This window comes from Wolffia australiana, chromosome 3 (genome assembly GCF_029677425.1).
Source record: "Wolffia australiana isolate 7733 chromosome 3, ASM2967742v1".
Taxonomy (NCBI): Eukaryota; Viridiplantae; Streptophyta; class Magnoliopsida; order Alismatales; family Araceae; genus Wolffia; species Wolffia australiana.
This window is the reverse complement of record NC_135837.1, coordinates 15,134,583-15,157,768: the sequence shown is the minus strand read 5'-3', so window position 1 is coordinate 15,157,768 and position 23,186 is coordinate 15,134,583. Positions and strand designations below refer to the sequence as shown.

Sequence of the window (23,186 nt, the reverse complement as noted above, 5' to 3'; positions counted from 1 at the left end):
TTATTAGATTATTTCAATGGAATCTACATAATTTGATGCATCAAAAATAATTATTTATATGTCTTATCAAGCTAAAAATGATTGAAATTATTTTTGCCTCACCATTGTCATATTTTTTGATCTAAAGGTATTTTTAAGGACTTTTTACATTATATTCATAAATGAATTAATTTTCTGATTTGAAATATATTTGGTTTATGAATTGTTTTAGGTTGTATTGATGAAGATGCTAGTTTTCTAACTCGGAATACATTGTTATTATATTTTTATGATGTGGATTAATTTTAAAATATTAATTAATATATTTAATGTCTAAAAATTGTGCCTGGCACAAATAGCCAGTCAATTTAATTAAAAAAGAGAAAGAAAGAAATATATAAATAATTTCTTTATATATTATTTTGTATAATATTGAGGAAGAAAGAAAGAATGCAAAATGGAAATGAAATACGAATGAATCCCTTTAGGATATTTTGGGAAGAGATATTATGTATAGGTAATTTAATTTTAGAACAATCAATTCTCAAACTTGAAAGAAAAAAGGGGGAATATTAGTTTTTGGAAGAAATTTGAAACAGATCTGGAAATTATAAGATAATGATATATATAAGAAACATGACAGAATATTTTTTAATATTCCTTGATCTCGAATGAAATACAATGATCTTTACCCTTAAAAATCCTCCAAGGACAGTTACATTTTTTCCCAGATCTGGGAATCTAAGGATAATAGAATAATATATTGTATTTTTACCTTGATGTTGAACGAAAGCAATTTTCTTCAATCTTAAAAATGCTTTAAGAGCATATACAATTTTCACATGCCATGGGATTCTGAAAATGTTCAAAATAAAATTCAAAGAAGCAAAGTAATTTTTACTCTAGAAGGTATTGTGTCCTTCTAGGCTTACTAGTGTTGGGGTGATTCCATTCTAATGTCTCTCTATTACCAGTGTTTCTGTAGAAATATGTCCATACTAGTGAAAAGAGGGCCAAAAGATGAGACAGTCCTCAAAATTTGGGCTTGATCAGACGATTGGATATCAAGATATTGTTGTCTAAATTTTACCATTGGTAATTTGATCTCTCTTCTCCATGCAGGAGCCAGGCCTATTAAAATTTGAAATCTTCTTGATGCACAATACTTTCATTGTTTTCTCCACCCAGAATTGATTTTCCACAACATGTCCTGCTAGAAAATGACGACAAAAGTAAAAATGATGAATTAGTAATGGCATCTGATGAATCACAACATTCCACATAGATTGTATTATGCATCCACCCAGTCAGATTGTGCCACCTGTACATGGAGTAGAACTTTAAATAATAAAAAGTGTGCCTTTAGTGCACCAATTTCTGCGCCAGAAAGGCACCCATTTAAACAAATGTAAATGTACCACATCACTCATAATTTCAAAATTATCTATTGATGTTTTCAGTGGTCTAATATGATGGAGATTATGTGGCCGCCATGTCAATCACACATTCCATGTTTATTTAAGTTCATTGAATAAAATATTTACGTTCATTATTATTCCATGTGATGTTTATAATGAAGTCCATGAATACGTGCAATGACTGAGTGAATTATGACGAGATCATAATACAGTGATCACTGGTAATTAAACATGTATTCTAAATATTCCTATTCGATGCATAGTAGAGACAGACATCGAATTATCCGGATAGAATAGCACTAACTGATCCTACTTATATGTTAAGTATAACTGATCGTGTAGCTATTAGCGTGGTGACACTAAGGATAGATAGTGGGTGCTCTTTGGAGAAAGATTTCAGTGAATTGATCCGTATGAATCCCCGAATGGTATTATACCTAAACGTCAATCTGCTTGATTTAAGTTACGGTTGTATCCACTGACTTGAGACACCAAAGACATCTCGTGAGTGGATGACTATGTTTTAACTATGACTTACGAGCCTCTAATGAAGAGATTCAAATAAGTCGTAGATCGGATGTAGTAAGAAGCCTATGGAGATGATTGAGTGGTCAAGATGGGATCATCCGCCCTCGGTATAAGAGGAGATTAACTCGAGAAAAACTATGCAGAAAAAATCCCTGGCCCGGGTAGTGAGGATATTGGAGAAGGCGTTCTCCAATGATCCCCGTTGCGCATCAGTACTAATCGAATGAAGAGTTAGGGTTTGATGATAAACCATACTCTAAGTCATTCGAGAGTCTCGCGCGGATGATAGATTATACATATATGGTAATCGATGACGGTAAAGGTTCCATGAAAGAGTTGGAGATTACTCGTTATCTTCTAGAGCGCGCGGCGTAGCTTGGCACCCCACAGGCTGGAAACTTAACCTACGATTGGGTTAAATCGATCCTTAGTTATTTAATCTATATGTTGTTATAGTTAATCAATAAGGTTGGTCAATAAATGTTATCCGGCCATTAAAGTTATTAACTAGAACGATACATGGGCCTAGAAGGTCACACGCACTAGGTCATAAGGGCATTGGTGGATATATTTTACTTTGGAGGGTTTTTGAGAAAAATCTTGAGAGAAATATAAAGAGGGAAAGGGGTCTCATTTGAAGCACCCATGCAAGCCTAATTTGAGAGCCGCTCCCCTTCTCCACTCTCTTCTCTTATCATCCAAGGAAGAGTGTCTTCATGGTGAGGAGATCTTCTAGATTTTCAAGAAGAGTTGAAGAACAAGACGTGGAGATCCAAGTGCCAAGTGATCGCATGGATACTTCTAAAGGCCAAATGCGCGAACAGCTTCAGAATGATCTCGTAGCGGCAAAGTCAAGGGTGGAACAAGTTCACAAAAGGTATACTCAGTATGTTGATTTTAAAGATCGATTGTCAATCAATCGACCACGCTTCCGCATCCAAAGCATCGAACCCAACATAATACTCATTTATTTTAAAAAAGGAACAATTTTTTTATGCGGCCTTGTATGCATGCCTCACAAAATACACTAAATGTTAAAAATTGCGCAAGTCAGACCCAGGCACTTGTCCCTATAACCCTTAAATTTCATTTAATAATAAAGTTATGCGGACACCGCGAGTGACGATGCCATAGCATTTGGCTAATGATTGAATATGCCAACCATTGGGAAATATTGGCCAAAGAGACACAACAATTGGTAACCGATAATTTGGATGTGTAAAAATTGAATAAATTCATTTATTAAATCTAAAATGTAGCTATCAACTTCAAAAATCAATTTCTTAATGCATCAATAACCAGAAAATTCTGGAAAAATACAAGCCAATCGTGAAAAAATCTTTAATGCCTTAAATATTCCAGTATGATTACTGCATGACTTCTAAAATTAATTTTTCAATCAATATTAAGTCATAAAAATCTCTTAAGGTAAATAAAATCTGGTAAAAGTATCAGAATCACAGTGAAAGCTATTTTTGCCAATTGAGAGCATGATAACATGAAGCTTTTTAATAAACATGATTTTCTATGTGAACTTGCATGGTGTCGTATTTATATTTACCATTCATAAAATAAGTTCATAAACTCATCAGGGTCTTATCTATGTTTAATAAACAGGTCATTTGAATGGTGACATATCTATGGTTGATAAAAATATCATCAGTAATATAGAACATATTATGTTGAACAAAAGGAAAATTTAGTTTCACTGTTATAAGTTTGATGCATACTTTTTATGTGAAGACTTTAGGTATTACCTGAATGCATTAAAGTTAAAACTTAGGTTTTTCACCAGATGATGTGATGTGATGTATTGAATATATGATATTGGTTGAGCTTGAGAATCCCTATGCTTGTTTTTTTTGGTAAATATTGGAACAGTTAATTTAGTGCATTGAGAAATAAATCCTAACTTGGATCATTAATATTTATTTAAATTTAATCAATGTAGGCTCATGCAATGTACTTGATTCTTCATGTGATACGCTTGAATGTATAGGTCAGTAATGCTTGCTATTATATCAAATAAAATTATAAATTAAGTGGTTGATGAACAAATTAGGAAAATACATATATATATATATATGTAATTCTAAAAGTTTTAGACACGTGCCATGTCTCGTACTCTCTGAGAACTATGATAATGTGACATATAATAATGCTCATAAAAATATGGTTCAGGCCACACATGAAGTTGCACCGCCTTAAGTTCATCTGTTTGGAGAAAGGCCCTCACGACATTGAGTAAAATATTCACTATAGTATTTTGCTACGTCAGTATCAGATCCAGTGTGAACCCATCATGGGTCCTCCAGCGGGCGGCCTAGTGCTCTATGCGTTAAATGGATGGTTCACCTCATTATGAACTTTAGTAAGACCTACTTGAGCTCGACCCGGTTTCTCAAAATCAGGCAAAGAGTAGTTCACTGATCGCTCTACCGGGCAGTTCAGGTTCTTATATTTTATTGTACCAAATGATGAAGGAAGATATACTTCCGGAGAAGAATAATTAAAGCATTACTAATTTATTGACTTCCGGTCTTCTTTCAAAAGCACACACAACATAGATAAATATTCTGCGATACCCTAACTTGGTAGAATCCAAATTCTTTCCTAGATGAAGAGATCTCGAGGGAGATAATAACCTGACAAACCCTGCATGTGATTTCCTGGAGGAGCAGCACTCTTCAGATATATGAACGGCGAAAAAGGCGCTCAGCGGCGAAGAGGGCTTGAACGTCGATGTCGTCGTCTTCGTCGATGTTGGCCGCGGTTTCCAACTTCTCCAAGACTCTCGTGATCCACGAGGACTCCGGTCTGTCATCTGGTGAGGGGGCCAAACAAAAAACGATCAGTCGATCGAGTGCTGCTCCAGGCGTCACCTGTTTTGCGCGCGTTCTGTCCTGCATTATCAAGATCTCTCTCTCAAAAATTAGAAAAACTATGGAGCTTGAGAGAAAGAGAGAGAGAGAGGAACAGCGACAGAGAGAGACAAAGAGCTATTTGATATATATCATGAAAGATTAGACTGAAATAAGTTATGAGAGAGAGAGAGTAGAGATAGAGAGGGAGAGAGAGAACAGAGTGGGTATAAGTCAGTGTGGAAGGAAGAGAATCGGAGAGTTTTATTAGAATAGAGAGAGAGAGAGAGAGAGAGAGAGTAGAGATAGAGAGGGAGAGAGAGAACAGAGTGGGTATAAGTCAGTGTGGAAGGAAGAGAATCGGAGAGTTTTATTAGAATAGAGAGAGAGAGAGAGAGAGAGAGATGGAGCAGAACAGATATGTGTTAGTTAACGCGAGACAGAAAGATTTTGAGGAAACTGGGCGTGTTCGATACCAAGACAGACACATAAACCCAGAGAGAAATAGAGACGTAAAGTTTATAGCATTTGTATCAGTTCGAGGAAGGGGATGTAAATATATTTATATATATACATGTACATTACATATGGAGAGTGAGAAGAGTCCGTGTTAGATACGGTGAGAGAGAGAAATAAGATAATGAAGCTAAGTTAGCGAGAGACACAGAGAAATATGGCAGAGCTTGTTTGTTTGAGATACAGAGACAGAGAAAATCAGAGGCAACAGACAGTGGTTCTTCTTAGTTTTGAAAGAGTCGAGGGTCTCTGCTGGAAACCGGGGGGGATAAAAAGATACGAAGAGAAAGGTCTTTTTATTTAGCGATTAAAAAGGCTGAACCAGAGCGGGTTTGAGGGCGTGAGAGGAAGAAAAGGCCGATTTGAGGAGAGAAAAAGAAGCATGAGTGAGGCCAGATTTCATGATTATCCGAGTAATGTTTCTCTAAATAGATTTCGTGATATTTTAGAAATGGGTTTTTGGGTGTTTACCACCTTTAGGTTTTCGAACGATGCTCCAGTTAATCTTCTCGATAATCTTTCTTTAAATGCATCCCTGTATAATTTATGATGGGTTTTTGGGTGTTTATTTCTGTCAGGTTTTTTAAGGTTTTATGTCTGTCATTTATGATGGGTTTTTGGCTATTTATTTCTGTCACGTTTTTTAAGGTTTTATTTATGTCATTTATGATGGGTTTCTAGTTGTCTATTTCTGTAACGTTTTTTAAAGTTTTATTCCTGTCATTTATGATGGGTTTTTTGGTGTTTATTTCTTTCATGTTTTTTAAGTATGTTCGAGTTACTGTTGTATGTTTCCTTACGACTTTGATTTGATTTCAGTTTGAACGGATTACATGTGGGACATGTGAGACGGCCATCTCAACACCGACTACTTTTGCGCGAGGTGGATGGATGGGTGCATGAACTCTGCCTCAAGATTCTGTCCCAGCTTCTGAAAAAACACTCACTATTTCTGTTTCATCTTTGCTGTTACTGAAGCCTGTTTTTTGAACAATTAATTTGTGTTAATGTGGAAACTCCAAAGATATGGATACAAGTCATCAATGGCGCACAATATTCAAAATTTAAGCACTGCTATATAATGATTCAGATGTGGACTGCCATCACCAGGATCAAAGTGTTGAATGTTGATAGTACCTACTATAATGAATCAGTGAACTTAATTCAGAGCTGTGAATTAAAAATACACCTTTGACTGTTACGCATTTGACAATAATATTGATTGGAATTTTATTAATTTCTAATGTAAAATATCATCGTCAAGGGTGGGCAATAATTGTGCATCTCTTGTTACCAGACCCTCATGCGAACTCACTAGGAAGTTGGTGGGCGCAGTATGAAATAAATGAATAATTAAAGAAGAAGCCAACAAAAAAAACTCCAAAGATATGGATCATGGTGCTGCTTTTTGTAAAAAATTCACAGTTCAAGATGGAAATCTCCAAGACAGAGTTGTTTTCTATTAGGACAGAAGTTTTTATCTCTTTTAAATAACTTGGGAATATTAGTATTTCAGATCCCCATAGAATACTCATAAATCATCATCATCATGTTATTTGAGAGCCATTGACAGGTGAAAGAATTGCTGGAAGGATTGATTAAAATGATTTGAAGGTCATTCTCACAAAAAATAGAAAAATTAACTAAAAATTATCGTCCAATTCGAACGTCCACCGTCCGAGTACCCCGGACGAACGAACTTCCCGTCCGGTGGGACGAGATTCGTCCCGTCCGGGGTACGTCGGATGATTTTTTCGTCCAACATTTCGTCTTCCCCCGTGGACGGGACGAAGATTTCGTTCCGGGATGAAATCTTCGTCCCGTCCGCGTCCCGGAAGTATACTTGAAGGCCAGGTCTTTCACCTCAGCACTAACTCCTCAAGCTGGTTTAGACCGGGCCTTTGGAAGTAGACAGTCCCCATCACAAGGTTTCCTACAATACTATCAAAGAGCAATGGTGACTTAATGAATTACGTGTCAGGTACATTCAAGAGGAGCATGGGGCAGCTAGTATGTGTGAGTCTAAGATAAACAACATGAACTTAGACCAAGCACCATGTCAGTTCACGACGACAAGATCCAACTGTAAGGAATTTCAAGAACAAGCACCATGCAGCAAAGGTACATAACAAGGCCAAGAAATTAACACCAAAGGTGATGCTGTGCATCAAGCTTCAGATCTTAACAAGGGTCATGATGTCATATTTTAATGAACTTGTCGTTCTTTCTCTTTTTCTCCTTATCTTCTTCTCTCTCTCTCTTTCTCTCCTTCATTATCTCTTCTTTCCTCTCTCTCTCCTTCCCTCTCTCCTCTCTCTCCCCTTCTCTCTCTCTTTCCCTCCTTCACTCTCTCTCCTTCCCTCTCTCCTCTCTCTCCCCTTCTCTCTCTCTTTCCCTCCTTCACTCTCTCTCCTTCCCTCTCTCCTCTCTTCCCTTCTCTCTCCTTTTCTCCCCTTCTCTCTCTCTCCTCTCTCCCCTTCTCTCTCTCCTCCCTCCCCTTCTCTCTCTCCTCTTTCCCCCCTTTCTCTCTCTCCTCTCTCTCTCCTTCCTCTCTCTCTCTCCCTCCTTCCTCTCCTCCTCTCTCCTTTCCTCTCGCTCTCCTCTCTCTCTCCTTCTCGCCCCTTCTCTCCCCTTCTCTCTCTCTCCTTCTCTCACTCCTTCTCTCTCCCCTTCTCTCTATCTCTTCTTCTCTCCCCTTCTCTCTCTCCTCTTCTCTCTATCTCTCCTTCTCTCCCCTTCTCTCTCTCTCCTTCTCTCTCTCCTCTCCCCTTCTCTCTCTCTCTTCCTTTCTCTCTCCCCCCCTCTCTCTCCTTCTCTCTTCCTCTCCTCCTCTCTCTCTCCTTCTCTCCCCTTCTCTCTCTCTCTCTCTCTCTCTCTCTCTCTCTCTCTCTCTAGTATCTCCCACCCATCAAGGTGCATAAGGTCGACGTCCCAATTCTTCGAAGAACCGAGGCATTCGGGTGGGAATTCAGAAGGGTCTCCATCGCCGTTGACCCCGGGCGTCCCAACTTTTGAGTGGTGGAGACGTTTTTCATCTTTGGCGCCTATAAGGAGCAATCATCTGTCTATTAACAGGAATCCTCTTCACCGTGGCGTCCCCGCGGCCCGGCTGACCCAGGCAGCCTTTCAAACTCCGCAAATCCTCCCCACCCCCTCAATCCATCTTCCTCGCCCTGGTTTCTCCTCCTCTCACCTCGCCGAGGCCACCATGGTGCGAATTTACTTTCTTCTTCGTCTTCCTCTTATTCTAGTTCCTTCCTCATTGCCTTACTCGCATTTGCAGGAGGTTAAACGATACTTGACGATAACAGAGGAGGCACTGAACTACAGGGGCTTCCCGGCCGATAAGACCGTCACTGGCGGCTGGGTTCCAGCGTCTCTCATCCTCGGTTCGTAACTCTTGCCCGTGTTCTCTTTCTCACTTCAAATTTCGAATAATCTTTGCCCACGTCTCGTAGGAATCGAGATATGTGAGAGACTATCGACAATGGGCATCGCCGTCAACCTCGTAACCTATCTCGGAGATACCATGCACCTCCCCAGCGCCGAATCCGCCAACATCGTCACAGACTTCATGGGCACCTCCTTCCTCCTCTGCCTGCTTGGCGGCTTCCTCGCCGACTCCTTCCTCGGCAGATTCCGCACCATCATCATCTTCGCCCTGGTGCAAACCCTGGTCAGTATCCTGACTTTGATCATGTTTCGACTTCCGTGATGCGTAGTTCTATAAATATGGTCTTTATCATTATCCGAATATGAACATCGATGCCGATTATCGTAGTTCTGTAAATATGATGTTTCCGCTTCCGTGATGCGTAGTTCTGTAACTATGGTTTTGATCATTATCCGAATAAGGATATCGATACGGGTTATCGTTAATGTCTAAGATGATGTTTCCACTTCCGTAATGCGTAGTTCTGTAACTATGGTCTTTATCATTATCCGCATAAGAATATCAATACCGATTATCATTAATGTTTAAGATGATGTTTCCACTTCCGTGATGCGTAGTTCTGTAACTATGGTCTTTATCATTATCCGAATAAGAATATCGATACCGATTATCGTTAATGTCTAGGATGATGATAATGATGATGATGATGACGATGATGAAGGGAACGGCGCTGTTGGCAGTGGCGACGAGCATGCCGGCGCTGCGGCCGCCGGCGTGCGTGGGAGAAGCGTGCGAGAGGGCGAGCGGAGCGCAGATGGCGTTCCTGTACGTAGCGCTGTACACGATTGCGTTAGGAACGGGAGGGCTGAAGTCGAGCGTGTCGGGGTTCGGGACAGACCAGTTCGACGAGAAGGACGAGAAGGAGAAGGCCCAGATGGCCTTCTTCTTCAACCGGTTCTTCTTCTTCATCAGCACCGGCACGCTGCTCGCGGTCACCGTTCTGGTCTACATACAGGACCACGTAGCGAGGAGCTGGGCTTACGGCATTTGCTCCATCGCCATGTTCCTCGCCGTGCTCGTCTTCCTCGCCGGGATGACCAAATATCGCTACAAGAAGAACACCAAGGGCAGCCCCATCGTTCATGTCCTCCAAGTCTTGGTGGCCGCCGTCCGCAAGAGGAAGAACCCTCCTCCCGCTTCAATTGATACCCTCTACGAAGACTGCAGCGGAACCGCCAGGATTCACCACACGCACCAGTTCCGGTACGATTCTAAGACAGTAAATTTCATGGTTCTTGTTTCGATGGACAGTAAAATGCTCGGTTTTCTTCTGGGTTTTGTTGTCACTCTTTTTTTTCAACATAAAATGATGTTTATCTTTCTTCCGAACATAAAAATCCACCGATTATTTTCTTCGATAAACATACATATTTATCGGTTCTCTCATATAGGCGTGATTACATTTTGCGAGGTACGAATCAACGACAACAAAATTCAACTTCTTCGTAAAAAAAATATCTGCCAGTGGGTATAAATCACACAAAGCATGACGATAAAAACAATAACTACTACTCAAGATACATTCTCTGTCTCTCTCATCTAGGCGTAATTACATTCTGCGAGGGACGACTAAATGACAACAAAATTCAACTTCTTCTCCAAAAAGTTGAATTTCCGGTGGGTATAATCACACAAAGCACGAAGATAAACCCGAGAATTTCCACTCAAGAGCAAGAAAACTCAGCAAAATCCGTGGCTCTTACTGAATCATCTTCCTCAAAAAAATAAAATGATAAACGCTGTTCTTTGATCTCAGCTGGCTGGACAAAGCGGCCATCGTGATGCAAGGCGACTACGAGCAAGACTCGCCATTCCCGAACCCATGGAAGCTCTCCTCCGTGACCCGGGTCGAAGAGGTGAAGATGATGATCAGGCTGTTACCCGTCTGGGCGACCACCATCATCTTCTGGACGACATACGCGCAAATGATAACCTTCTCGGTAGAGCAAGCCACGACGATGCAACGCTCCATCGGCCACTTCAACATCCCCGCCGGCTCTCTCACCGTCTTCTTCGTCGGCGCCATTCTCTTCACTCTCGCCGTCTACGACCGCCTGATCATGCCCCTCTGCCGAAAAATCAAAGGCAAACGAGGTATCTCTCCTTCGCCTTCCTCTTCTTCCTTAGAACAGAAGCTCACTTGATGGTCCGCAGGTTTCACTGATCTGCAGCTAATCGGGCTGGGATTGGTGCTATCAACGCTGGGAATGGTAGCGGCCGCTGTGGTGGAAGCGCTGCGACTGCGGGTGGCCGCGCGCGTTCACGCCAAGGGCGAAGAAACGCTGCCCATCAGCGTGTTTACGCTGATTCCTCAGTTCTTTCTCGTCGGCGCTGGCGAGGCGTTTATCTACACCGGGCAGCTCGATTTCTTCCTTACCAGGTCTCCGAAAGGGATGAAGACGGTCAGTACTGGGCTGTTCTTGACCACTCTCGCTCTCGGCTTCTTCGTTAGTAGTATTCTCGTCACTCTTATTAAGAGCTTGACGGCGGAGGAAGGCGGTGGCGGATGGCTCGCCGACGAGATCAACCAAGGAAGGCTTGATTACTTCTACGGCCTCCTGGCGGTGCTCGGCGCGGTTAACTACGTGGCTTTCTGGGTCTGCGCCAAGTGGCACCGGCCTGAGGTTAAGCCCGGGCTGCAGATGGAGAGCATCTCCAAGACCGCCGTCAACGACGAAGAACAGATTTGACGAGTGGGTTTTTTCTTCTTCTTTTTCTTTTTTTCACTATTTTTCTTCGCGAAATCCGGACGAATTCGGCCGTTTTTAGGTGATACTCTACCGGGATTTTGGACTATGTTTAATCTAGAGTATTGAATAAACGCACCCTTTTGGCTTATATTATTCATTTTATAAAAGGTTTATCGGAGATGTGGAATTAAAGACCATCAACTATTTCGGGGTTCTTGGTTGCCTGAGGTGATATTCCTCCGGAGTAAATGAATTAGTATTATTCAGAACATTATTTCGCACGAGATTTAGAAGTTTTTTGCTGGCTTTCTTATGCATTAATTTTTCTCTTAAAAAATGAACTGTTCATTTTGGTTTCCATAATTCTATTATTATTTAAATAGAGACAGCTGAATCGTCAAAGGAAACTCGGATATGTTTAATCTATATTATTGAACACACGCACCCTTCTGGCACCCTTCTGGCTTCTACGTTGATTTTACAAAGGTTTATCAGAAATGTGGAGTTACAGAACATCAGGGTACTTGTGCCCGAGGTGATAGTTCTCCGGACTAAATAAAAGAGTTCAATTATTATTATTATTATTATTTAGAACATTATATTAACGAAGATTAAAAAAGTTTCTTAAATTTCTTGCGCCGTAATTTTACCCGCAGGAAAATAAACGGCTCATTTAGTTTCCATAATCCTATTATGGTAAAATAAATACAGGTGAGAGCAGTGAAATGTTTCATGCAAATGAAGAGATTTAATCCAGCAAGCATAAAATGCTCCAGACTTTTTCTAACTATTTTCAAGTATCCAGTGGAGATCTAACCAGAAATGACAGCAGCGCCAGAAGATTTTTTTCAGCGTAATTAATCTTCAAGGGTTAGACGAAAAAGTCACAAGGCTATGAAGAAAAGTAAAAACAGTTTTGCAAGAGTGTTTCTGGATTAGCATCTCAAGCACGAGCTTAGTTCACCATAGGTTTGCAAAAGTCAACGCCAAAAAGACACCAGAATTAATTAGCATTTTCCCAAATCACCGGAGACAGCGTGATGAAAACTTCAGAAAAATGATAAAAGAGTAAAATGTATATGCACAGAGCTTTTCCGCCTACCACGATTTATTAAAAAATATATGCCATTTCTGCCACAGAAGAAAAAATCAATTTAATAATGCCAAAAACCCACCAAATTCTGATACTTAATGAGTTCACACACAGAGAAGAGGAAAGCAAGACAAGCAAAAGAGAGAATATCAGAAAAATGATGGCTAAGCTATAGTTTTGATTTCAGTCATGCGCATTTTCATTAAAATACGGGTGATGAAAGAACCGAGTATCCAGAAGTAAAAACTACCAATACAAAGAAAAAAACTAAATCACACCAAAAGCGAGGCCTTCCAGGAGTCTGCTAATTTGCAAAAAAATACGTAAACTTAAAGCGCAGAAACTGTAGTTCCGAAGAAGGCAAATAGAAATGCAAATATTCCATGTGATCCCCATCAAATCGTACAGGTGAAACGATAAAACATGTAAACTCAACTTCTTTCTCGTTTCTCCCAGCAACGATGATGCGACTAAATAACCATGCAAAAGATGATATAATGATGGGTTGATCTTGATCAATCTTGGGTGTCGCTCTTCCTTCCAAGCCCGATATCTCCAGGCCCATCCATTCTCTTCTCCTCCAGAAGACGGTTGCCAGCCTCCTCATCATCCCGAGAAACGATAGTCTTCTTCTGAGCTTCCTTGGACTTGAGGGCTTGAAGCTTGACATGGTTGTAGTAAGCAACGCCAAGAAAAGCAATCCCATAACCAATGAGATTAATCGGCGTGACAGTATCACGGATGACTGACCAAGAGAAGGCAATCAGAAGCCAGTCCTTAACCACGCCGGCAACGTTCATGGTCAAAGCAGACGTCTTCCCCACCAAAAGAAACACAGCGAGGTTAAGAGCAAAGGCGCAGAGACAGTTGGTACCAAAGATGAAGAAATTAGGCTTGAAAGAGGTCGCTTGCAGGAGACGAGGGAACTCCACGATAACCCAAGGCACGGAGAGAAAAACCAAGCAGCAGGGCGCGACGTAATAGAGAGAAGTGATGGGATTGAGGTTGATCCCCTTGGAAGTGAGCAAGATCTGAATCAAAACAAGCCTGGTAGCTTCAAAAGCGACAGCACCCAGCTGAAGAGTTACGCCCCAAGCGTCGAAATGGGCCTCGCCGTAGGCAGCAATGGCCACTCCCAAGGAGATACCAACCATGTTACCAAAAGACTGGCTCTTGAAGGTCTCCTTCTTGAACAAGACGCCGATGGAGTAGACGGCGACGGGCATGAGAGCCTTGAGCATCTGGATGAAGGAGACGGAGAGATAGATGTAGGCGGAGTTGGAGAACCAGAGAGAGAGGGAGTAGAGGGCGCCGATGGGGACGACGGAGGAGATGTAGAGCTGGCGGGACATGGCAGCGGGAGTCTCCACGAGTCGGATGCCTTTGACGAGGAGGAGAGCGAGGGAAGAGCAGAAGGCCATGTGAATCATGGTGAGGGAGATCGGGAAGGGCCAGTCGTAGAGCTTCCGATCGAGGATGTACTTGTTGTAGACGATGACGGTGAAGGAGAGGAAGATCCAGATCCCGACGTAGGCGTAGGATAAGAGCACTTTGCGAAGAACAGACTCGCTCAGTCCGCCCGCCGCCGCCGCCGCCGTCGTCGCCGCCGAGGCAGCGCCGCCGCCAGATCCGCCCCTTCCCATCTCGCCGATTTCCTTCTTCTCTCTCTCTCTCGAGCAATGGAAATTGGGGGTAAATTGAGTTCGCCTCCGTTTTATTCCCCCGAACCGCCCGCGAGCCGGCCGGCTCGGCTGAACCGGTCGACGCGCAAAGACCCACGTGGCCAACCCTCCACTGTCCGATCTTCTTCTCATTGGCCCCAAGTCGTATTAGATTCAGACAGCTATTAAGACTGTGGACCAACGCCAGCCGTCGATTTACCATGGAGTCAACACCGAGACTGGCGTTGACTCCGCTCGCTCTTACAACTCACCGCCGTTTTATTTCCCTGAACCGCCCGCGACCGGCCGGTTCGGCTGAACCGGCCGACGCGCAAAGAGCCCACGTGGCCGCCCCTTCGCCGTCCGATCTTCTCCCCTTGGCCAAAGTCGTACTAAACTCCAAGGATTCAGACAGCTATTATGACTATGGACCAACGCCAGCCGTCGATTCACAATGGAGTCAACGCCGTTGACTCAGCTCGCTTGCAGAAGACTAAACAGTGAATTGTAAGGTTTTCTTAGAATTGTGGCGGGTTGCTGATAGATGGAGAGAGAGAGATGACATGCATGATGCATGACGCGAGATGATGTCCTTATCATGCTTGAGGTGGTTGATGCGAACGCGTGCATAATTCCCGGTTAGTCTCGTTGAGATTAAGAGAGAGAGATGACATGCATGACGCCAGATGCTATCCTTTTCATGCTTGACAGGGTTCGTGGGATGCTGCAGTAGGAACGCGTGAACAGTTATCGGTTTATTTTTCTACTATGTGAAATTATCATATGAGTCACGATGAGGTTTAGAGAGAGAGATGACATGCATGACGCATGATTCTGTCCTTTTCATGCTTGACAGGGTTGATGGCATGCTGCTGTGGGAACGCGTCAACAGTTACCGGTTTACTTCTCTACGATAAGAAACTATCCAATGATAGTTTCTTACGGTAGAGAGAGAGATGACAAGATGCGGTCCTTGTCATGCTTGAGGTGTTTGATGGCATGCCATGTCAACGCGTGAACAGTACCCGGTTTATTTCTCTACCATATGAAACTATCAGAATAATCACGATGAGATTAAGAGAGAGAGATGACATGCATGACGCAAGATGATGTCCTTATCATGCTTGACCGATTTGATGGCACGCTGCAAAGTGGCCGGTTTATCTCTCTACCATGTGAAAATAACGCTGAAGTCAACACAAGAGAGAAGATAAAGAAAGTCACAGTTCAGAGGTGACAGCTGTGGGGGGCCAGCCTTGAAGTTCGGTATGAAATGTCTCATAAATCAATTCGCTGCCGTCGATTATATGTCATGGAAATGGAAATTTAAGTTTATTTCTGTAACATCATTGTCCAATATTTCCCAACAGAATATAGAAGTCAACGATAAGGATCTATCGAATGTTATTAATGGTTCGAGTTCCTCTTAATGTTATTAATTGGCCTCTTCATTGACAGTAAAGATTACTACAGCGTGTCCCCAAAGCAATGCTTATTTTCCTGAGTAACATAGCTTCATTAAAATCTAGAACGTAGGTTTGGACACCATCTACGTTGGTTTGTTGTGATGTCTATTGTCAGTTAATAACAAGATCAAGTAATTTTCTCAAAAATCTTTTGATACTAAATGAGAATTTAGAATTCTTTAGCTGCTAAGTAGCTAAGCTAGGATATACATATGAACGACTCTATCTAGATAAGGTCGAAACTCTGGAAAGAGACGCTATGTTGCTATACAGGCTCTTAATGTTATCCAATTGTCTATTCGGTAACATTACTAAGGACCACATTCTCACATTCATGTCCCTATCAAAAATCAACGCCACCAAAGCATGTTTGTTTTGAATAAGGGAAATAATCAACATTTGAAAATAACCTTTCGCAAATAGAAGAGAAACTGCTTCGTATGTTCTGACACAATATTGTTTTATTTTAGGATAGAGATATCATTTCTTTATTTTCTTGCTGACAGCACCTAAACTACATATTTATCCTTCAATCAGCATGACAACTATTCTCCATAGAGGATTTGCTTGTGCATTTGGCTTTCACTCTTTGACTATACTTTTCAAAAGTTAGTAGATGACATATCTACATCAAGATAATTTAATATACTTCAGATATGAAGATCAACCAATGTCAGCTCCAATCCCATTTATATTCAATATAAGTATCAATGATTTCAAATTCAATCTTAATTTGTTCTAATTTCCCATAAAATATCGATCTCAATGTATTTCAATTTCTCCCTTGTACATATTATTTCGTCAAATTCAAATTTAAGAATTATTCCTCAATTAATATCTCAGTCCAGGAATACTGGTTCAATGAATGTCAAAAAATATCCTAAATCAGTGAATAACTATTCTTTTTTGTTTTATTTTTAGTATGGCTCTGATCCTTATTTGAGTTCCTGGATATCTCATCCCACTTTTAATTCACCAATCTAATTAGTTTAATACCTCCTAAGTACAAACTGAAAATGCTATTAGCAGAATCAAACTATAATATTCCTCTTTCACTATTTAACATTCCTCTTTAACTATCTTTTCCTTCTTAAATATCAGAAAATATATATCTTTGTTTCAAGTCACGTCATTGAACATGTCGACTGATATCTCAAACTAAATGATATTGATAATGAACCGGATGTAATTTTGAGCTATAAGGTGAAGGCTTGACGATTCTGTGTCATCTGTTAGATAATTGAGCTAACTATTGATGGTCTGATCAATTATCTTATTTTATAAACCGTTATGTAATTAAAAAAATTCATATATCTTTTGAAATCACATTTTTTCCATTTGTATAAGTTATTACACAAAAGAGCTGACATCATTGTAGATGTTACATTCTTAATAAGTTTAAAATTTTCCTATAAATCTTATAATTTGGTAATAAACGCAATAACTCCTCGAATTTGAAGTGAGAACATTAAAAAAAACTGTGAAGTAGAGATTATAATTAAGTTTATGGACATATTTGATGGTTTACCGTGGATTGACCTATATCGGAGTGTACTGAAAAAGGTTTAACCAGCCCTCTGTGACATTCAGCAATAAATCTTAAAGTTGGATTTTGATTAAAATACTAATAAATGCATTCAAAATTTTTGCCTAACATTTATTAATCATCATGAAGAGAATTATTTTATTATAATTTTTTTTTGTATTTACAATAATTTATCCGTCTCAAAAATTTTAACTTCTAGGATATTTTATTTTATTATCTAACATTTATTAATCATTATTAGCATTGTTTGAACCCATCCATCTTATTTACTGAGAATTAGCTCTAGTATGGTTTATTTTGGTATAACTTTACTTCCCAATGTACTGTTTTGTATTTTTACATGATTGATGTATAAACCATAGTAATAAGACAGTTAAGGAATTCATTTTTCATACGGTTAAGTAATGAATTGAGTTTATTCTGTACTGGCTATGTCCTAAGATTCTATCCATGTAGTATTAAAATATGAACTAGAACTCACACTAACCTTGCTAAATAGTAGGTAATCTTGGGTTGTATCCATAAGGGTTTGTATTATATTGTGATGTATTAGTATCTAACAGGAATAATCAATTTTAAAAATGATAGAATCAATAGAAATTAAAGTTAAAAAAAGGAACAATAAAATGAGGATAAAACCCTTGGGATTTCTCTTATACTTTTTGGTGAACTGCCATTCATGATATTATACATCTCTATGGTTTCAAAACAGCTCACAGATGACTCCTTGGACCAGGGTGAATGTAATGGAACATAAATTCATTTGAGAGAAAAAAACATATATATCATTGATTGTCAAAATTTTCATCTATCTAATATATGTTCCATCTATATACTAATGGGTCCAAACCATCTTACTATTCATTATGTCCAATATTTTTAGTAAATAGATGCAATGAATGACAAACGAATGGAACGTAAGATGAAAAATGATAGAATTTGATAGAGATAAAAATGATAAAAAAGGAAGAATGAGATATGGAAGATAAAATAGATGGTTTGTTATATTATTTAATGCAAGAATTTTGAGTCCATGAATGTATAGATGATTTTGAAATGGTTATTGTGTTTGAATTGCTGACAGTCGCAAGTGTCTTGATGTCACTTTTTGGAGGTCTATTACATTCTTCGATGTTATCCATTGTGTCACCATGACACAAATTCTTCACAAGCTTATGGTGGGAACCGTGTTAATCTTAGACCTGAGGTGGATAATTTTATGCTAGTGAACATCACCTGATGTAAATTCACATCAACACTTTTGTCAACAAAGTATAAGTAAATTTATTTATGTATTTTAAGATCGCAGAAGACTCAATTTTGGGCAAGATAGGTAGACATGGTCGTGCGGTGCGGTGCAAAAATTCGCACCGAGTGTGCGAAGTTTCGCACGCACAAATTGGGCTGTGCGGTGTGCGGTGCACTTTTGTGCGCAATAGGGCACTGCACATCGCACTTATTCACACACTGTTGAAGAGGGTGGGGGGAGGGGGGGCCACGGTCGTCGGCGGCAAGTAGGAAGGCGAGGCCGCCGACAATGGTTGCGGGCTGCTGGTGGGAAATGGGGGGCGGGGGTTGGAGGGGGAGCACGCGGGGAGAGGGTAGGGTGGGCACGGGTGGCCGGAGAAAGGGGGGCACAGGTGGCCGGGTGGTGGGGGCACTGCGGGCACGGGAGGGGAAGAGGGGGAGGGGGGGGGGAGGAGAGGGGGGTGGCGCGACGGGGCAGGGGGGGGGGAGGAGGGGGGCGGCGCGGCGGGTCAGGGAGGGAGGAGGGGGGCGGGGGGGCAAGGGAGGGGGCCCATCTGTTGGGTTCGGTGCCTTGGTTCATCCATGGAAAACATGTTTCCATGGATGCAAAAGCGTGTCGATCGATTCACAATCAATCTTTAAAATAAAACATTGAAAGTACTTTTTGGGGAACTCGTTCCACCCTTGACTTTGCCGCTCCAAGATCGTTCTGAAGCCGTTCATGCGTCCAACCTCTAGAAGTATCCATGCGATCACTCAACGCTTGGACCTCCGCTTCTTCTTCAACTCCTCTTGAAATTCTTGAAGATCTCCTCGCCATGAAGACACTCTTCCTAGGATGAGTGGAGAAAAGAGTGGAAAAAGGGAGAGGCTCTCAAATAAGGCTAGCATGGGTGCTTAAAATGAGACCCCTTTCCCTCTTTATAATTCACTTAAAGTTTTTCTCAAAAACCCTCCAAAGTAAAATATATCCGCCAATGCCCTTAGGACCTTGTGCGCGTGACCCTCTAGGCCCATGTATCATTCTAGTTAATAACTTCAATGGCCCAATAACATTTATTGGCCAATCTTATTAATTTACTATATCAACATATAGATTAATTAAATAAGGATCGATTTAACCCAATCAATAGGTTAAGTTTCAAGCCCATGGGGTCCCAGTGCTCTAGAAGATTCCGAGTAGTCTCAAACTATCTCATGGAACCTTTACCATCATCGGTTACAATATATGTGTAATCCATCATCCACATGAGTCTCCCGAATGACTTAGGGTATGGTTTATCGTCAAACCCTAATACGTCATTCAATTAGTACTGATGTGTAATGGGGATCATAGGAGAACACCTTCTGAAATATCCTCACTACCCTCGCCAGGGATTTGTCTGCATCGTCTTCCTCGAGTCAATCCCTCTTATACCGAGGGTGGATGATCCCATCTTGACCACTCAATCATCTCCATAAGCTTCTTACTACATCCGATCTATAACTTATTTGAATCCCATGATTAGAGTCTCGTAAGTCATAGTCAAAATGTAGTCATCCACTCATGAGATGTCCTTGGTTCTCAAGTCAATGGATCACTTATACAACCATGACTTGAATCAACTCGATTGATGTTTAGGTATAATACTATTCAAGGATTCGTATGGATCAATTCAGTGAACTCGTTCTCCAAAGAGCACCCATTATCTGTCCTTAGTGTCACCACATTAATAGCTATAGGATCAGCTATACTTATCGTATAAGTAGGATCAGCTAGTGTTATTCTATCAGGATAATTTGATGTCCGTCTTGACTATCCATCGAATAGGAATATTTAGAATACATGTTTAAAGACAAGTGATCACTGTATTATGATCTCATCATAATTTACTAAGTCATTGCACGTATTCATGGACTTCATTATAAACATCAAACGGAATAATAATGAACGCAAATATTTTATTCAATGAACTTAAATAAACATGGTAGTGTGATTTGTGTTTGGGGCCCTATATAAGACCATGATGGGGCGCCAAGATAGATCAGATCTGGAATTTGTGTTTGGCAGTTATCGTTCAGAATCCAGGTCTCACCATGAGGAGAAGGAGAAGAAGGAAAAGAGGAAGAGAAGATGGAAGAAGAAGGAAAGGAAGAAAAGAGAGAAGAGAAAAGGAAAGGAAGGGAAAAGGTTCGACATTACTCATTCCCCCCCCATTCTCACTTCTCCGCTATGGCGTTGGCAGCCCTAGGCGTCCCTCAGCTGCACCGCTACACGATCGCACGAGTCTACAGATTCTCTTTCCTCCTACATTGACTTTCTGCGTGCCAAGATGCACAACTTTTGCACCCGTGGAGTTGCGCGAGTTGAGTGTCACGCACTTGCAAAGAAGACACCGACCGTGGATGCTCAGGCCTTCACCGCGCCAGCCAACGTTGTGACAATTTCTGCGGTGTACGCTGCCTCAACAGAAGCCTCCGACGATTTCTCCCTTCACGCCGGGTCAAAACCCAAGGTGACATGCGATCCTCCCACTGGACAGTTGCCACGCATCGTGCCATTTTGGCCTTACTGTGGCCGCCATGTTGTCCACGTGGCCTAATAACAGAGCCCACCAAGTCATCGTGCGAGCACGATACTTATGACTTGGCTATATTTCAGCCATGAAGTATAGACCCGCCATTCGCATGCCTGGTGTGTTTTTTGGCAAACACGCCATTGTGTTTCACCTGAAGGATTGCCCAAGCAATTGAGACACCTACTAGCCGCATCGAGCTGCTGTGAGCACGGACGTAACGTGACTTACCCGAGCTTGCCGCTCGACATTGCCTTGTATTAGCACTAGGGCTGCCAACCCATCACACAACCTCATAGTTGATTATACCATTCTAGTTGTCCTTAGGGCCCACGTAGAGCACCGCGCCTCCTGCAGTTGCACTGATTGCACAAAGCGAATCCAGTAGAATGTTCAATTCTTGTCACCACCGATCGCCCCTCCAACTCACTCCTTGCCTCCAATTCTTGTCACGCCGCCTGTCGAGCCAAGTCGTGCCATCTACAGCATGCCTCCACCTACCTGTTCTCCTCGGCCTGTGCACCGACGAAGACACTAAGGAAAAATGCCGCCACTGCCAGGGCACGCCGTTCCCCTTCCTCGCCAGTTATATTACTCCTTAGAGTATATTTTTGGATGTACTCCACCTCGCTCGGGTTTGTTTAGGTGATAGAATTTATCGAGAAAACTACAAGTTGAGTGATTTATTAGGTGCAGACCGAGCCCATCTGTTACGTGCGAGCGTCAACACATTGATGCTCTTTGACATCATAGTTGTCGTTGTCACTGCGACGAGGTTCTGGAGGTCACTATCACCGTCATCGGTAGCCCGCCTTGGAGCTTGGAACTCAGCGAATTCCTACAAGTTGAACCTGCATGTACACTCTGCCTAGGACATTGCACATCACGTAGTTACTTATCCTTAGAGAATTACCCGTCGGACGACGCCATTGACGACGTTCGACATCAGTAATCCCTAGGTTATCACACAAGAGAATTGGGACCTTTATCAATGGTTTTAATTCATGTGTGAGATACTTAATCCATGTAAGCTGATAACATGCAACTTATAGTATTAATTTCATTCATATTGAATTTGTGTTTGCACAAAAAACTATTAAAATTTCATGATATCATGGTAAATATTAAATCAGTTTGTCTTTGGTATGTTCTCCTAAAATTTCCTGGTTTGTTTGGATTCTTCTTGTTATTACCAAGTGGAGAACAGGAAAAGGGCTCTAGAACTTCATTTGGTTGTCTTTGTAGGCATAAATCTCCAATTTCATATTATATTTTTTATTTTAATTGTTTTTTTTCTAAAATATAAGATTTTGCTATACTTTTTTAGGTAAAATGGAAGAAATAATAAGAGTGATCGAGAAGCGCAGGGCATATATCCAATTATTTATAAGGTTAGTGTCAAAAATAAGATTCACGAATGCAGAGGGACTTTTTGCAAATTTCTTGGATAGAGAAAAGGCCAAAAGACTCCAATGTTGAGGGTTAATTCTTCATTGTATCCTTCTTCCATCCATATGGATAGAGTAACCATTAGAGTGTTAAAAATAAATGAAATTAAGGAAAAACTGGGGAAAAAAGTGGAAATGTCTCACTCTGCCCTAGGTAAAAAATTTCTAATTTTCTGTCTCTTCTTCATTCCTGGATGCTCGACCACAGTCAGCACTCGAAGGGCAGCTGTCCTTGAATCAAAATTTATCATGGTATTGTACTTGAGTTTCCGTTTCTTTCTTCGTTGATCTTGATTTGTATTCTTCTAAATCCCCATGGCTAGGGTGAATTGTAATAGCCCTTGTCTTGATTCAAGAAGGAAGTTGGCTAATTCTTAAATTTTATTTTCAGACATAAAAATACCCTTAAAATTTAATGGATTATGTATTCCTTATCTTCCTCTCAATCCCTGCATTCTTCACCACCCTTGTCATTTAAAAAGCCTATATTAAGTACTCTCCTAATCTCATTCACTTCTGATTCTAGATCTTCTTTTGAGGATCAGGTTGAATGAATTGAAGAGCTATATTCTCTTCATATGCTCTCATCTCGCCTACCTCACTCTACTCAATTCTTTTCCATCGTGATTTCTAAAGTTCCACACTTTATTTAGAGAGGAAATCAATAGAGATGATGCACATTCAATCTTAGAGATATGATGTTCTGTGGAGATCAGATCTAAC

General features: G+C 41.0%; 2 protein-coding genes across 2 annotated transcripts; one reads left to right on the top strand and one right to left on the bottom strand.

The window, feature by feature from the left end:
- Nucleotides 1-8,725: 8,725 nt before the first annotated feature.
- On the top strand, nucleotides 8,726-11,636 carry LOC144701023 (Major facilitator superfamily protein). The gene is made up of 4 exons (XM_078572677.1): nucleotides 8,726-8,978; nucleotides 9,418-9,959; nucleotides 10,513-10,850; nucleotides 10,911-11,636. Exons 1-4 carry the CDS (start codon nucleotides 8,790-8,792, stop codon nucleotides 11,444-11,446), a joined length of 1,605 nt encoding a protein of 534 aa, XP_078428803.1. The 5' UTR covers nucleotides 8,726-8,789; the 3' UTR covers nucleotides 11,447-11,636.
- Nucleotides 11,637-12,904: 1,268 nt separating this feature from the next.
- Nucleotides 12,905-14,232, bottom strand: LOC144701022 (putative sugar phosphate/phosphate translocator At2g25520). The gene has a single exon (XM_078572676.1). It carries the CDS (start codon nucleotides 14,180-14,182, stop codon nucleotides 13,055-13,057), a length of 1,128 nt encoding a protein of 375 aa, XP_078428802.1. The 5' UTR covers nucleotides 14,183-14,232; the 3' UTR covers nucleotides 12,905-13,054.
- Nucleotides 14,233-23,186: the final 8,954 nt, after the last annotated feature.